At 58.1% G+C, this 16,440-nt stretch overlaps 1 protein-coding gene across 1 annotated transcript in view; it reads left to right on the plus strand.

Annotated features, from left to right (window-relative positions):
• Positions 1 to 16,440, plus strand: part of IGSF9B (immunoglobulin superfamily member 9B) — a gene marked incomplete at both ends in the record, with an annotated part of 39,726 nt that overhangs the window by 19,400 nt on the left and 3,886 nt on the right. Inside the window, 11 exon segments of the mRNA XM_082009898.1 lie at positions 1,092 to 1,242; positions 1,576 to 1,687; positions 4,494 to 4,669; positions 5,287 to 5,513; positions 5,675 to 5,759; positions 7,121 to 7,282; positions 8,041 to 8,086; positions 9,417 to 9,493; positions 9,496 to 9,597; positions 9,600 to 9,944; positions 9,947 to 11,039. Coding sequence (XP_081866024.1) covers positions 1,092 to 1,242; positions 1,576 to 1,687; positions 4,494 to 4,669; positions 5,287 to 5,513; positions 5,675 to 5,759; positions 7,121 to 7,282; positions 8,041 to 8,086; positions 9,417 to 9,493; positions 9,496 to 9,597; positions 9,600 to 9,944; positions 9,947 to 11,039 — 2,576 coding nt within the window.

Here is a 16,440-nt window from a genome sequence, read left to right on the forward strand (position 1 = left end):
GCAGTGGGCACTGTCCTTGGGGTGAGAGATGCTGGATCTCTTTGAGTTCCTTTCACCAGCATGAGGAGGACCATGACTTGCACAGTTTGCCAGTCACCTACCTAAAAGCTGTTGGCCGTTTAGTCTTTTTCTCCATCTTATTCCCCCCTGCCTCCTTCTTCAGGTTTCTTTTCAACCCCTCTTGTGTCTTCTGGTGGTCCTCCTCATGTCATAACTCTGGGCTTATCCTCCTCGACTCCAGTTAGGGCTGGCTTGGGCTGGGCTGAGTTTCCCAGTGCCAGAAGCAAGCTCCCCTGCTCCCCATCAGCCTGCCAGCACTGAGCAGTCTCTTGAAGAACTTCTGAAGACTTGGGCTTGGCACTGGTAGCCGTACGTGCTTGTCCGCTCCCCTGCTCATCCTGCATGGCATCGAACCGTGGGTCCTGGCGTTGATCGCCAGAGCGCCCTGCGTGAAGAACAGCTGAGGAGGACTCAGGACAACGTGGGATTTGCACAGCTCTGGCTGGTGGGCGTAGACATGAGTTGTTACAAGATCCATCTTTCCACTCGGCTTGAGAGCTCCCGGGCACCTCCACGCACGCCATCCTCCCGTGTCCCCGTGGGGCCCTTGCTGCCCAGAGCTCCAACACGAAGGGTCCTGCCTCTCCTCTGGTGCTGGCTGAGGTTGAGGGGCAGTTTGGGCACCTCCCGGGGCAGGCGGTGCCTTCCCCGGCCTGGGAGGGTGTTTGCTGGGGGCAGCCGGCGCACCTTCCCCGCAGCGGTTTCAGCTTTGGATGCTGGAGGTTGAGCCCTGCCGCAGGGCTCGGTGTCCGTGCGAGTGCCGTGGGGTTTTCCGCTTGTGTGTGAGTGCTGAGCATCAGGCTCCCTGACGCATGCCTCTCGCGTTGCCCCGCCAGGTCCTCTCGAAAACGGGGGAACCGGCTGCCTTGCCGCGACCGGAGAGACCAGATTCCTTGCCGGTGGCCGGCGGTGTCCCCTGGGCCGCGCAGGTAGCTTAGTGACCCCGCTGCCGCCTCACCCTGCCCTACAACCTGCTTCTGAGTCGTCTTTTTTTTCTCTCTTTGCCTGGCTCCCGCCGCTCCTTGCCCAAGGTAGGGAAGCCCAGCAGGAGCAAGCACAACACGCTGCCCGGCGGCACCCTGCAGATCCGCTCCCTCGGCAAGGACGACCACGGCGAGTGGGAGTGTGTCGCCACCAACGTAGTCGCAAGCATTACTGCCAGCACCCACCTTACCGTCGTAGGTACGGGCAGGGCAGGGAGCGGGTCCTTGGGGATGGCTGGTGGTAGGTCCCTGGGTAGGGTCCCCAGGTAGGGTCGGCAAGGCAGGAGGTGGGGATGCTTCCCATGAAAAGCAGCATTTCTTTTAAAATCTTATTTCCCTGCTCTGTTATTTTGGCTACTTGTGGACACGGCTGTCCTGCTTCTATTTCTAGCAGAAACTCCAGGTGGTCTTTGCTTGCCACAAGAGGAATCCCCTGGAATCGTGGCTGGGAGCAGACCCCTGCTAGCCCCCTCGCCTTTGCCGGCCAGCACGCGGTCTTGCTCCCCTTTAACCCATCCCTCTCCCTCCACAGGCACAAGCCCTCACGCCCCGACCAGCGTGCACGTTGTGGTCGCCATGACCTCTGCCAACGTCTCCTGGGAGCCCGGCTACGACGGTGGATACGAGCAGACTTTCTCAGTTTGGTACGGCCCTCTGTGAGTCATCCTGGCATGCTTTGCTCTCTGCTTCTTTTCCTTCCTAGCCGACCCGAGCTTCGAGCAGCCGGGGGGAGGAGGGTGGCGAGGGTGGCGTGCCCGGCTCGGTGCCCGTGGGCCATTACAGGGCTGAGCCTCAGAGAGACGGGTGGTGGTGGGATCGTGTAGGTCCGATGTTTCATCTCCCGTCTGTGCTAGCCAGTACCTCCGTCAGCCCCAGCAGGTTTTATTCTGCTTATGGTGCAAAGGAGACGCTTGGCATTCATGTAACTTTGCTTCTGGCATCTAGTTTCAAGATAAACTGTTTGTGAAGCTTAACAGCCCGGGAGGGGATGGAAAATGCAACCTTTGTAGTGTGTGTCCTGGAAGAGCTGTGACTAAGCAGAAATGATCTCTCCTTGCTCTGTGGCTCCCTGGAGGTGGTTAATGCTGGCTGAGCTCACGACCAGCTGCTGTGAGATGCCGGCTGGGTCTGAGCTTTGTGGGGCTTTGCTCCCATCGCTCCTGTGCCAGCCTGCACTATCCGGTACCCAAAGCCAGCGGGTGCATCCCAGGGCTGGGCTCGACCCTGCTGGCTTTCCCCCGGGGCCGGGGAGGGCGAAATGTAGCTGCAGCGCGGTTGGGTTTTCTTTGGGCTCTGTGCTTGCTTTTGTCTTGCTTCTGAAGAGCCGTCCTTGCAAGCGTGGAGGGGATGGCGCCTTCCCTTCCCAGGCCTGGGCTGATGTCCTTCAGCCTTTCTTCTTGCTCTCTCCTTCCTTCCTTGCCTTAATTTGCCCCGATGGAGACCGCTGATAGAGCGGAGATAGGGTAGAGGCTGCCTGTAATGACTTCTGCTCTGCTCCAGCCCGAGGCTGGACACTCGTGGCATGGGGTGGACAGTCTGTCGGGAGATGGAGAGAAGGAATGGAGCAAGCCGAGGGGAAAAATGAGGGAATGAGCGGAGTGGTGCAGACCTTGCTCTGGTGAAAATGTCCTTGGGAAGGAGTGGTTAAAACTCTCTGCTGTGGAGACGTGGTTCACCTTGGAGGGAGGTGGCAGCTGCTGCTGCTTTTGCTCCGCAACCCGCTGCTGGGTTCCTGCCTCCTTGAGGCTCTTCCAAAACCCACAGCAGGGAGAGCAGCCAGTGGCAGGGAAGGGTGTGCACCACGCTCGCCTTAGGGAATTTACAGGGTGCTGTGGGGACCCGGGACAGGGAGGCAGAGACCCGTCTTGCCCTGACTGTCAGGAGTGAGTCCTGGGGGCTGTGCTGCTCCCTGGGACCAGGGCTCTGGGACGGTGCTCGGCAGAGAGCTGGCCATCCGTGCGTCTTCCTCCCTGCTGTGGCTACGGGATGCTCAAAAAACACATGGCTTTGCCTCCTGTGGGGTTCACGCTCTCCTCCTGCTTCTGTGGTCGTTGATGCTGGAAATGCAAGCCTCCCGCCTGCATACGTGCTCTCCCTCGGCAAGAGCTGACTCCCCGGGGACGGGACAATTGGTGCTGTGTTGACCCTCTGCTCTCCCCACCCTCAGCCCCTTGCCGTTGCGTGCCTGCCCTCCCGCAGCAGCGCTGGGGAGAAGGGGTGCGAAGGCGGTGGGGTTAAAAGCTGCAGAGAAACCTGCTCCTGGCGAGGAGCTGTTCCGCTGCCCTCCATGCCCGCGCTGCGGCGGCGGGGGGTCCTGGGGGCTGCAGTCCCAGCTGGAGCTGCGGTGATACAGCGGCTGCATGTGCATGGCGCTCCGCCGACTTGCTCGTTTCCATGGCTTGCTGCTGCTTCTCCTGCCTCACCTTCTGCTCCCTTAACAGCAGCGTTATCTGCCTTTGCTTCGTCTTTTAATTCCTACCCGGTGGATTTACCTGGCTATATGCCGGTGGCTACGGATATGCCTATGCAGAATAGACAATCTGCAGTAATACTTCCCAAATCCTTCGCGGACACCACCGAAACTTGCAGCTGAGAGCTGGACCTCTCTAGAACATCTCTAGCATGAGCACTGATGCTTGCAGTATTGTTGTAGCGTGGTGATGGGGCTCGTTCACCGTGGTGCTTCCCGGCAGGGTTTATGGCTTTCGGAGGTGGCTGCATGTTCATGTGTGCTGGGGCCGCACTGGGATGGCTCTGGGAGCTTTATTTTACCCTGGGTTTGTGGGTTATGGACCCCTGCAGAAAGGCTGTGTCCTGTGCTGCCCACAAGTGCCTCTGCTGCGCTGCCAAACCCTGAGCTATACCCTGGGCGGTGCTGGCAGCCCTCGACTCGTGCAAATATGGCAAAACCAGTGCTTTAGTTAAATGACTATTGTGAGACTGCATGTACAGGGCTACAGCTGAGGGAAAACTTTGCTCTGGCTCGGGAGCTGTTGAGGTGTAAATGGGAACAGGACCATCTCCTGCACCAGCTGTCCTCTTTGCAGCACTCACCAGAGTAAAAGTGTGCCGGCCTCCACTTTTGCCCATGGAAATCTGATGGAGATGACCTCAGAGCGGGGCTGTTGGCACTGCTTTTGTCCCTGACCCTGCTCAGAGGGTGCAGGTGGTGCACGGCAGAAGGGAGGGCTGGTGGCAGGGTCTGTATGAGCTGGGGCGTGCTGGTGTGGCACAACGGGACGGTGGCCCGTGCCTGGCAGTCCTCATGTGCACCGTCCCCGAGCCAGCTCTTGGGCGGCGAGTGGCTGCCCCACATCCATACACATCGCTGCTGTCAAACCAAGCCATTGCTCGGGAAAGCTCCATTTTTCGCTCGAGAAGTTAATGCTGCCTCTTTGTCCTCCCTGTCGAAGGCACCTTCCCTGAAGATGCTCCCTTCTCTCTCGGCAGGATGAAGAGAGCCCAGTTTGGCCCCCACGACTGGCTATCTCTCCCTGTGCCAGCTGGTTCCAGTTGGCTGCTGGTGGATACCTTGGAACCGGAGACTGCATACCAGTTCAGTGTCTTGGCTCAAAACAAGCTGGGTACCAGCTCCTTCAGCGAGGTGGTCACTGTGAACACTCTAGGTAGGTCCTCCGTGGGCACAAGGGGAGGAGGGGGAAGGGTTTCAGGAGGTCTGTGGGGAGAAGTGGCCCTTTGCCTTGGTCCTTGTGTCCTGTCTGCTGGGGATGTAGAAGGTGATCGGCAGCAGTAGTTTGCAGCCGCGTAGGAGATAGTTCGTGGAGGGTCCTGGATGAAGCTTGTAGACTTCGCTGGATGCACGAGGCTCCGGAAAGCTTGTCCTAAGAGACAGCGTGGGAGAGCTCTACTGTACCAGCCACCTTTCAGATCTTCCTTACGTTCAGCTGGGGTCAGGAGGTATTAAGAGAGCACAAAATCACTTGTGTGCGCCTCAGAGTAGCAGCTAACACGAAGGGCCTTGTGCTGGTACCTGCCTTGGGGCTCTCTCAGGCAAAGGTGGGAGGAAGCAGGAGGTTTTTAACGTTGTGCCCCTTTTCTTGGAGTAGCTGCATTTTTGGAAAGCCGCTATTGTATCTCTGAGATAAGAGAGCACAGGTCCTAAACTCTGGGAAGGGGGGAGCTGCCACGGTGGTCCGTCGGCCGCCGATGGGGCACGCGTGGGAGAGCATCCTCTGCGCTTCCCGTCTCAAAGGTGTCCCTGTCCCGTCTGCTTTGTCTCCAGCATTCCCTGTAACAACTCCAGAGCCTCTGGTGTTGGTTACCCCACCGAGGTGCCTAACAGCCAACCGGACACAGCAAGGCGTCCTCTTGTCGTGGCTTCCTCCTGCTAACCACAGCTTCCCCATCGACCGCTACATCATGGAGTTCCGCGTTGCGGAGAGGTGGGAGATCTTGGATGATGGCATCCTGGGGACCGAGAACGAGTTTTTTGCCAAGGACTTGTCCCAGGTAAGCAGGGGCTGCCCACAGCATACCTCTGGTGTTGCACTGTCTGCTGCCGCTCTGGGGAAGCTTTTGGGGTGGCTTGGTTCCCGTGCTGAGGTCTTCAGGGGGCTGGGCAAGGTTGGAGGCTGCAGTGGGGAACCTGACAGATGTGCTTGGTGTTTCAGGACACCTGGTACGAGTTCCGGGTCCTGGCGGTCATGCAGGATCTCATCAGCGAACCCAGCAACGTTGCTGGCGTGTCCAGTACAGGTAAGGGGTGGCTCCTTCTACCCCCAGCTGTGGGAGCACCTCTGCTTCTGCAGGTGATGCATCAGTACTCACTTACAGCAGCGATGGCTGGTTTTGTGTTTTTGCCTGAGCTGCTCGGGCTGTGAGCTGGGCGATGGGCACGCGGTTACGATCAGCGTCCTGGGCACGGTGCTGGCCCCGTGCTGCCTCCCGATGCAAACGGACCGGGCGAGGACAAACCGCCCCATTTAGTCCCTCCCGCGGAGCGCGGTGTTGTCCGACATCCGCTGGCGCAGGAGCCTGGACAACAAAGCTCCGACCGGGCACTTGCGGAGCCTGGTAATGGGAATGAGAGGTGCAGAGAGGGAAACGTAACACTGCAGTGCAGAGTCCAAGGGGAAAAAAAAAAAAAAAGCTTTGCAACAGGAGACTGCAACGCGCTGCAGCATGCGCAGATACACTGCGCCTCGGTCCAGCTCGGAGGTTGCTCCTCGAGCAAGGGACAGATGAGGACACGTGATTGTGATGGGGAAGGCAAGGGCAGCAGGAGGAGAGGGCGATGCGGCGAACCCTGCTCTTACGGCTCTCGCGGAAAAGCTGAGGAGCCACCCAGCTCTGCCGCGCGCAGGAATGCAGCGGTCTCTCTCTGCCCCCAAGTGGTGCCTGCTGCAGGCTGCCTGCCCTTGCTCCTCTCGCGCAATTTTTCTGATGAGGTTTGGCAGCGCCCGCGGGGTGTGCGTGTGCCCCGGCCCCCGCAGCCGCTCTCCCCGGCTGAAAGACCGTGCTCCGGCAGGCGAACGCGCGCTGACCTGCGCGCGAGCGCACGGCAGGAGCGCTGGTGTGCGCGGGGTTTGCACCCGCAAGCGGCCGCAGCTGAGGTCTGCCGGTGGTTCGGATGCGCTTGTGGTGAGCGAAGGGGTGCGACGAGGGTTCGGAGCCCAGTTTTCGTGAAAGAGCTGAAGTATGTTGCACTGACACACAGGAGAAAACACCTTGCGCTGCTGCAGCCTGAGCTGCGGTGGCTTATGGCCAGGAGATAACCGCAGGTTTGGCGCAGTTCTGTGCGCTTGTACATAAATGTGTATTTGTGCGGCGTGGCGGCTTCTTCCCCGGGGGTCCACCAGCTAAGACGAAAAGGTTTATCTGGCGTGACGTCGCTGAATCCCTTGGCGGTGGCCTGCAGCAGCGCTGACTGCTCTCCCCAGGTGGGCTGGGTTGGAAGCAGGGTCTTTACTCCGAGGTTGTCATTCCCCGTACCAGGAATGAGCCTGTTGCCTTGCACCAAGACTGCTTTGCCCTTCGCGTTGTGGTAGGTCCCTGGGGGGAAGGTGGCAGGCAGGAGCGTGCGCGTGACATCTGATGGCTGGTTTATATCCCCCCAGACGTATTCCCTCAGCCAGACCTGACGGACGAGGGTCTAGCCCGCCCGGTGCTGGCTGGCATCGTTGCCACCATCTGCTTCCTGGCTGCTGCCATCCTCTTCAGCACACTCGCCGCCTGCTTCGTCAACAAGCAACGCAAACGCAAGCTCAAGCGCAAGAAAGGTGAGCCCGTCCCCGGCGTGCTTCCTTCCTCCCTCCCGCCGCCTCCTCGTTTCTCCTCCCTGGTTGCGTTGTGGTGGTAACCTTCTTCCCTGTCTGTCTCTTCTTCCGTCCGTGCGCGTCCTCAGGTGAAGCCCTGACTTCATCCCTCGGCTGTGCCTGAAAGCGCCCATGGTCGGGAGCGGGAGAGGCAGGGTGGGTGAAGAGGCGACAGAGAAACTAGCCTGGGAGTTCCGAGGGAGCGCTCTCGCGTGGTGACACCTCCTAGAGCCGGGGGCTTAGGGCTGGGGTGTCCTCTGGGCCAGAGGTGGGGGGGACTGCTCACCTCCCCGAGGTCCCCCCGGAGCTGGGCTCTCCAGCTGCTTCCTGCCCAGCTCTGCCCTACCCGGAGCGGGCAGCGCGCAACGGCCGTGCTAGGCTAGAGAAGACCCCTGCAAAGGAGAGCCCGCCGCTCTGCTTCCCGAAATCTGGGACCGCCGCCGCCTTGCAGGAGCGGCCAGCAGGGAAAAGGGCGGCTGGGGAACCGGAGAGGGCAGGGGAACCGGCTCCTTCTCCTCTAGCCTGCGAGACTGCGGCAGCAGGACGGGCAGGACCCTGTGTCGGGAGCTGTTTGTTGTCAGCAACCATTAAAGCACTGGAGCAATGAAACCTTGGCCTCTTGTTGAGTGTCTTTTGTTGTCTTGATGTTGAGTTTGTCTTGTCTCTGTCATGTTGCGCCTCCTTAGCGTTCTCTCTTCTTTCCCCTTTTTATTCTCTTCCAGACCCTCCTCTCTCGATAACCCACTGCAGGAAGAGTTTGGAGTCCCCGTAAGTATCTGTCTTAGATGCAGCACCAGGCTGTGGGTCTTCAAGGTGCCTCCTTCCTACAGCTGTTGCAAGGCTCAAATGGAAATGTCTGACCTTGTTTGGTTGCTTCTGACGACTTGTTTTCGGTGTTCCCTGAACTTGTGGCAACGCAACAGTTCACAAGAGGCAAACGGGCTTTGGAGCAGAAAGCAGCAGGGACAAATGCAGCAAATTTTAAGCTAAGAGACGACCCTGTGGATCTGTGGACATTGACCAAAGCTGGAGTTGGCTGGTGGAACTCAAACACCCAGCCTGAAGGGGCTCCTTAGGAGAAGGGCTAGCCTGCTTCGTACGGAGTCCTTCATGCAAGCTCAGTGTGGTTTTTCTGAGTCCTTCTCTGTGGGCTCTGTTTTCTCTTGGGAAATTCAGAGAACTTTACACGCGTATCTTTTCCCATGAAGAGTGCCCTGCTGAAGCCTGCTTCCACATGTGCCCAAAGGTGGTGGATCGTGGTGCTGCAGTAGCCACAGCTCCTTGCAGAGCCCATCAAAAGCATGTATAGTCACTAATCAGTGGGAGCATCTTCCCGATGGGAGCGCAAGAGTCTTATATATGGATGCCTCATGCTTTGGCTTTTGGACCATTGCAAAATGTCCCAGTGCTGGTGGATCTTAATCTTGGGTTTTTTTGGTTTGTCCACTGCACTGAAATAACTGTGCCTGCAATGTCTCTGTTGGATCTGCTGCCTTTTCCCTTTCAATCCTGTTTGTCTGAAGCTGTCTGGGTAGGGATGAGTGAACTGTTCCGATGCTCTGTGTCTTTTGAGGCGCTCAGCCTTAAGTTTGAGTGTTGAGAATGGGGGAAATAGTTGATCTGAAATGATCTATCAACATCTCCAAGTGAGATGCCACGTTCTGCGGGAGGCGACGTGTGCCTGACTTCCCTCCTCCCGGGGGCTTTCCCGGGTGTGGATAGCTCAGGTGAACATAGGAAACTTTTGGAAGAGTTGGAAGCAAGCTCTGGATCTTGTCTTTCGTCCTGCTGGGACTGCAGATGTTGTAAGGGTTTGGTGGAGCTTTTTGCAAGGCATTGGTGTGAGCTGCCTGCCCTGGGGGATGCCGAGCGTGCTGAGCTCTGCTCCCGAGGAGCCAGGATGATGTGCTCTGCTTCTGGTCCTCTGGCCCATGCTGTGGCTGGTTAGCCCCCTCCAAATTTCTTCCAGTGGTTCCTCTTTGAGAGCTGGTAGCACTTTGTTTTCTGGATCCGGCCGACGGTCCTTCTGGGCAAGGAGACCTCCTTTCCTCTCTGGGTGACCGAACCCCTCTCTTGGTTTTTCTCCCCTGTGGTCCAGGTTGTCTTCCGGCAAGGTGAGTCCTGAGAGCATCCGCACGCTCCGTCCCCCCTCGGAGTCGTCCGATGACCAGGGCCCACAGCCAAGCGGATGCTGAGCCCCACCAAGGAGAAAGAGCTCTCCCTTTACAAGAAGACCAAGCGAGCCATCAGCAGCAAGAAGTACAGCGTCTCCAAGGCGGAGGCGAAGCCGAGGCCACCACCCCCATTGAGCTCATCAGCCGCGGGCCAGACGGCCGCTTCGTCATGGACCCAGCGGAGATGGAGCCCTCCCTGAAGACGCGGCGGATCGAGGGCTTCCCCTTCGTGGAGGAGACGGACATGTACCCCGAGTTCAGGCAGTCGGACGAGGAGAATGACGACCCCGTCGTCCCCACCTCCGTCACCGCCCTGAAAGCCCAGCTCACCCCTCTCTCCTCCAGCCAGGAGTCCTACCTTCAGCCACCAGCATACAGCCCCCGGTTCCACCGGGCGCTGGAGGGTCCCGGCACCCTGCAGGCCACCGGCCAGGCCCGCCCGCCGGCCCCCCGGGCTTCCACCACCAGTTTTACGGTTACCTCAGCAGCAGCAGCCCCGGGGAGGTGGACCCGCCGCCCTTCTACATGCCAGAAGTCAGCCCGCTGAGCTCGGTCATGTCCTCCCCGCCGCTGCCCCCCGAGGGGCCCTTCGGACACCCCACCATCCCTGAGGAGAACGGGGAGAACGCCTCCAACAGCACGCTGCCCTTGGCCCAGACCCCCACGGGGGGCCGGTCCCCCGAGCCCTGGGGCAGGGCCGAGTTCCCCTTCGGCGGCCTGGAGCCGGCCCCCGCGCCGTTCCCCCACCAGCTCCAGCCCTGCGAGGCGGCCGAGGGCGCCCAGCCCACCGGCTGCCTTCCTCGGGGGCCACCCCCCTCCTCCCTCCAGGTGGTCCCCGCGTCCTACCCGGGCATCCTACCCTTGGAGGCACCAAAGAGCTGGACCGGCAAGTCACCTGGCAGGGGCCAACCCTCTGTGCCCACCACCACCAAGTGGCAGGACAAACCTATGCAACCCATGGGATGTCAAGGGCAGCTAAGACATACCAGCCAAGGTATGGGCATACCCGTGTTGCCTTACCACGAACCGTCCGAGCCCGTCGGCCCCAGCGGCACAAGCACATTCAGCCTGGACACCAGGTGGTACGAGCCCCAACCCCGACCTCGGCCCAGCCCTCGGCAGGTCAGGAGGGCTGAGCCCAGTTTACATCAGGTGGTGCTACAACCTTCGAGGCTTTCTCCTCTGACCCAAAGCCCCCTCAGCTCCCGCAACAGCTCCCCGGAGCTGACCGCCCGTGCCCGGCCCCGGCCGGGCCTCATCCAGCAGGCGGAGGTATCGGAGATCACCCTGCAGCCCCCCGCCGCGGTCAGCTTCTCCCGCAAGTCCACGCCGTCGACGGGATCCCCTGCGCCGAGCAGCCGGGGAGGCAGCCCCAGCTACCGACCTACTGCCGCCTTCGCCTCCCTGGCCACCGGCTACTCCAGCTCCCAGGGCTCTTCCTTGCCTGTGGACACCATGGATGTTTTCGGAGACATCCCCTCCCCAAGGAGGGCTGGCGAGGAGATTCTCCAACCAGAGCCAACGTCCACCACGGTAGCCGCCACGGGGTAAGTGTGTGAGCTCCGTGGTGCCCCCCTGGCCCCCTCCCGGCTTCCCCCACCCTGCCTCACCTGCTCCCTCTGACTCCCTCCCCGCCATCGCCATCCCAACTCGTAGGGTCTCTCTGGGCGCGCTGCAGCATCCCTTTTGGAGATGGCGTCCCGCGGGCTTTGCTAGGAAGAGGCTGGTGCCGCGGGCGCGGGTTGCATGGCCGCTGCCCGAGCGAGCTGGGTTTTAGGCAGGCACCCCTCCCGGTGCCGGCGGTGCGCTTGCCTCCTCCCTGGCCGCTCCCTTGGGAACCCAGGAGCGCCGTGACTCGGGCTACGGGCCATCTACCAGGTGTGCAAAGACCTGGCTCCTGGCTCACGTAGGTAAGTGTCCTGGTGTCACTGGCAGTTGTTTCCTCTTCTAGCTGCTGGCTCTTGGCTTTCTTCGAACATTAGGGCCGCCGCGCCTCTTCTTCCTCCTCTTCCTTCCCGTGGAGTCTAGAGAGCTTTAATGCATGACAGAAACAGCTATCACGGTCACCGCCCCACCTGCAAAAGGGATGCTGCAGCCCCGGGACGCGGGCAGGGAGAGATCAAGGACTTAGCCACACCAGCAGCGTGTCAGGAGAGGAGGAAAAATAAAAATAAACTAACCCCAGCGGAGATCGGGAGGAGAAAGCCGGCATGCTCAGATCCTGCCCTAAAGAGGGATGTGGCTGCACTAGAGAGTAGCGGCTGGTTTTCCAGGTACCAGGGTTGCTCCAGGCAAAAAGCGTCTTCCTCTCTCTCTCTCTCTCTCTCTCTCTCTCTCTCTGTATTTCTCCTCTTTCCCTCCGTCTCTTCCACAGCACCTTAGACCCCGTAGCCGTGCTTTCGTCCCATCCTTTCGTCTCGCTTCATTTTGGCTTGTTGTCTGGTGGGGTCGAAGCCCCCTCCGGCTTGTGGCAGAGAGGAGTTGGGGGACCGGGGCACCCAGCCCCGCGGAGCCGGCGCGGTCGGAGGCGTACGGAGAAGGAGCGTGTGTTTTGGGGAGGGGGGAGGCAGCATTTCACCCCGCAGCGCCCTCCGCATTTCACTCCCACCCTCTGGTACCTGGAAGCGTTATGGCCTTAGAAAACCCCTCCGGCACGGCTGGGGTGTGCAGGGGGAAGGAAGGAGGGCTCAGGGGAGAGGACGGGGAGGGAGAGGAGCTGAATGAGCCTGAAATGACTTCTGTGTGCCTCTGGAGAACGCAGCTACGGAGCGATGCATTTAAGCACGTAGACGTAGGTCCACGTCTCCTAGCCAGGGCACCCCGAGGAAACCCAGCTCCAGGAGAGATCCGTGTTAGAGCAGCACTCTTGTCCGTGCTTTTATGCAGTGTATCCATTCGCTTTGTTGATTATTGTTTTCTTTTCTTCTTTTCCTTTCTCTTCTGTTTCTTTCCCCCTTTCTTCTCCAGCCTCGTTTTGTTTGTGTTTCAGTTCGGTTTCTTTCCCTCCTTTTCCTTTGGAGTTGTTGACGTGCTGATGTGTTGCGGAGCTCGGCTCCTTGCGGGTGTTGATAACTGCTTTGTTTTTGATTAATCTCAGCTATCTGGGCAGTGTTGTCGAGACAAGCTTCTCCTCAGCTCAATAGGTAAGGGTGATCCATGTCCGAAAGGATGGTGTGGGTGCTGTGGAGGGTGGCCGGGAGCGGGGCATGAGAGGGGACACGGAAGGGGCTTTTCCAATACCATCTCTTCCTTTAAAGGGGAATAAGGAATCCGAAAACACTAGGAAACACCTCTGGATGCACAGTCTCTGTGGCTTTTGGGTTTCCCCTCCCAGCAGCCCGCTGCTGCTCCCCTGCCTTCGGGGAGGTGGCAGGGCTGGAGAGCCGTGGCTTCATGTTGGGGTTTGGGATGAGCCAAGCTGCTGTCTCCCCGTGGCCGCCCTTCCTTTCTTGGAGGGCAGCGACACGTGGCACCCTCGGCCCCGGCAGGGCTTGCATGGCACAGGGGTTGTGTGGCGGTAGGGAGGTGCCTGTTGAGGTAGGGTTGTTTCAGATGATCCAAACCAGGAGGAGCTCATGGCCACCCCCTGGAGCCGGGTAGAACAGCCACATCTGGAGCAACCGGCTGCAAATGGGGTTCTTGAATTGGGGCTAGAAAATAAGTCTCCAGTTCCAGTCCAAGAAATGGAGAATTTTGTTCCCATCAGTACCTGGATCTGTTTTCTTCTTCCCAAGTCTCCTCAATCGTGGAAAATGCGAGAAGTGTGTCTTTTAAGATGGACTGTATGGTTGGCAGCAGTGTAACTACAGTCTCAGGCCACCAGTAAGGTGTTTTACTGTTCCCATCACAAGTGTAGTCATATTAAAAGCCCTCCCTCTCCAAAATACTCCTTGGAGAAATCTTTAAGACTTATTCTGACCCAGCTGTAGTTTAAACAGCCCATAGCAGGTCTTGAAAGACTCTCCCAAGAAAATACTTCTTGTGCTGCCTTTGTGGGGCAAGTTTCCTAGATGGCCATAGGCATCCCTGGAACTGGGACGGAGTAACTGGGAGATGGTTTTCAGACCTTACAAGCAGAGAATGTCACTAAAACTGCTGAAGTCAGATGCGATAATAGTAATTTCTGCCCCCAGGGATTGGGAACGCTGACCCATTTGGCTGTCAGCCAGGCTACTTAGGGACGGGAGAGGTGGGATGGCAGATGGGACCGTTTCTAGGGCCTGGCCATGCCCAAGCTTCCTTAGGACAGGTCTTGCAGCAAAGCTTAAGTTTTTGTCTTGGATGGGAAGAGTCAAGGTCCTGGCCAATGCTCTCCAAACAGCCTGAGGAGCCTTGCTGGACTGGGGAAAAAAAAAAAAAAACCAACAAAAAAACAAAAATCCCATGAGAGGGAGATGAGATACTCTAGAGAAATCAGGTAGATGTTCCCAGGAGAGGGGAGTTCCTCCAGCTGATGTGGAGGGTTGTGCTGGGGTGGGGAGGGACGGAGAGGGGAGGAAGGAGTGTTGAGTCATGGCGATGGGAGCAGGTACAGGATGTGTGCTCCCTGGAGGAGCCATGCTCTTGGCATGGCAAAACCTCCAGTTTGAGCCTTGCAGCCTCCAAAGCTCTTAAGCATTTGGCCACCACCTTCTTATGTTCTCGCTTGAAAGCAGGGTGTCACATGAGGAGCAAAGCTAGCCCCGAGCCTTGGTGAGAAATGGGCTGTGCCAGACGTCTCGAGAAATGGGGAAGCCCTCAGCGAAGTTGTGGCTGTTTTCTCTATTTTTCGTGGTGCTTCCCCACTCTGGGAGCATTAGGGACATGAGTGAACATGGCTCTAGCGCAGCAGAGGTGAGTCCAGGCTCAGGTCTGAGTTCGGTGTGTCTCTCACATAGATCCTGGCTAGCTCCCGTCTCTGGTGATGGGTGCTGCGGACCGATGGGGCTTCGGGAGCAGGGTCACATTGTCCAGCAGGACATTTGCTGAGGAGCAGCCGTATGTCCTACTCCAAGACGCTTCTGGAGGTTGGAGTTGCAGGAGCGACTCGAGTCGTCATCCCCAAAAAGGAGAAGCCAGAAGAATAAATCTCACTTTAATAAGCGAGGAATGCTGTAAAGAGCCCAGCCAAGTAATTTCCTGATGATTTGGGGTCATAAAATTGTCAGTGCATGTGGAGCACAGGGATTTTATACCAGACCAGCCAGATTTCTGTACTGCAGTAATAAGAGCTGAGAGGAGAGGGAGAAGCTCTTTGTGGGCTCGGTGGCGGCTGCAGAACGGTGGCTTTTGCTGGGTGAAGGTTGGGTGGTTTTTACTGACGGGCAGGGCTAAATAATGCCGTTACTGAGTCAGCACAAGCAGTTTTCCCATCTTCTCCTCTTTGGATGCAGCACGTGGTGATGCATCTCCTAATGCGGAGGAGGAGCCTGTCGTCTCCCTGCAGAGGGAAACCCAAAAACCACAGACCAGGCGCTGAGCCCCCGCGCCCCTCGGCTCTGCAGCCTGTCCCGGGCGGCCGTCCCGGCCTCCCCGTTGCTGGGACAGCGCTGCTGAAGCCGGAAGCTCGGGGGCTTGGCCGCGGCGTAGCGTTAAGTGACGAAGGGATGTTGGCGCCAGGCGTGCGGGAGGAGGAGCACCCCTCGCTCCCCGCTTGAAAGAAAACAGGTTCCCCTTTAAAGACTGTCCATGTGCTGGTTCTCTGCATGTGTTTCATGCCTCCTCCCGCTTGGAGAAGTTGTGAGTCCGCTTGTCTGAGTGCGTTTTTCTTTTCTTTCTTAATTATTATTATTTTTTTCTTTTCAGTCTCTTTAATTTACTTATATATTTTCTCACTCCTGTTTTTCATTTATCTTCTTCTCTCCCCTCCTTCCCCATGACTGTATCCCCCTCTTCCTCTCCAGTCCGGCCCCTTTTCCCTCGCCCTCTCTCCTCCTCGCTCCTCTCCCGTCAGCATGGTCAAGTTCGTTTTATAGATGAGTTGTGGTGTCTGCAGACCTGTAGAAGGGTCCCCCTTCTCCGGTGTGCTTCCCGCTGTGACCAGCCCCTTCCTCCCTCATTGCGATGCCTTGGCAGCAGCAACAGCTCTGGGACAAGGGGCCGTCACCGCTGTGTTTCTCTAGTACCTCTCACGTTCGAGGATCTCAAGCGATGCGCGATGGCATCCCGGGATGGAGGCAGCAGCCAGCAGTGCCTCAAAGCAGAGGGGGAATTCCAACTTGCAGGACAACTCATGGGATCGCGCAGGACTTGAGCTTGAAATGGAGCCTCATGTAGGCGAATTGAGCTCTCCATCTGAGTAGGATGAAATGTTGAAGGACACGGTGGGCTCTGGTCCACGTGGATGCTCTAACTGGTCCAAGTGGATGCTCTAACATGTCCAAACTATTCCTGGATATCACTGCCTTGACTCAAGGAGAGGAGGAGACAGGGAACATGTGCTGTGAGACCTCCATGAGGTGGAATACATATATTGTGCTCTTGAATCTCCTGGTCCTTTCCTTTATATAGCTTCCCCCTTTTGGGTAAAAGGTTAGTGATGCTTTCAGTGGGCCTTCGCCCTTACATCTTCGCTTCATATGTGGAAAGACATTTGAAGAAGAGCAGCTGAGATGTGTGTTGGGTTGGATAGCTCTCCTAGCTACCTCCTCCTGTCCTGGGGGTCTCTGAGGTCCCTTGGTGTGTTTGTGGCCTCTGCAGTACCTCTCTGTCTGTACAGTTCAGACCCTTGCTCTTTCAGAAGGGTTGTCCTTTGAAGACTTAAGAAAAACTGCTGGGCTGGGTGTTTGTGGTGTCTCGCAGAAGGCTTGTGTCAGGAATTCACATGTGCTTCTTGAAGCTCCTTTGTTTGACTCTACACTGAAGTCTCTAGAAGTAGTTCACTCGCCTCCCTGAACCTCTCATCTGTTGGTGCTCAAGATATCTCTTGTGCATGGGCAGCTGCCCAAAATGCTAAGTCTGGGGGCAGGA

This window comes from Phaethon aethereus (assembly GCF_964289735.1).
Source record: "Phaethon aethereus genome assembly, chromosome: 23".
In the NCBI taxonomy this organism is placed as follows: domain Eukaryota; kingdom Metazoa; phylum Chordata; class Aves; order Phaethontiformes; family Phaethontidae; genus Phaethon; species Phaethon aethereus.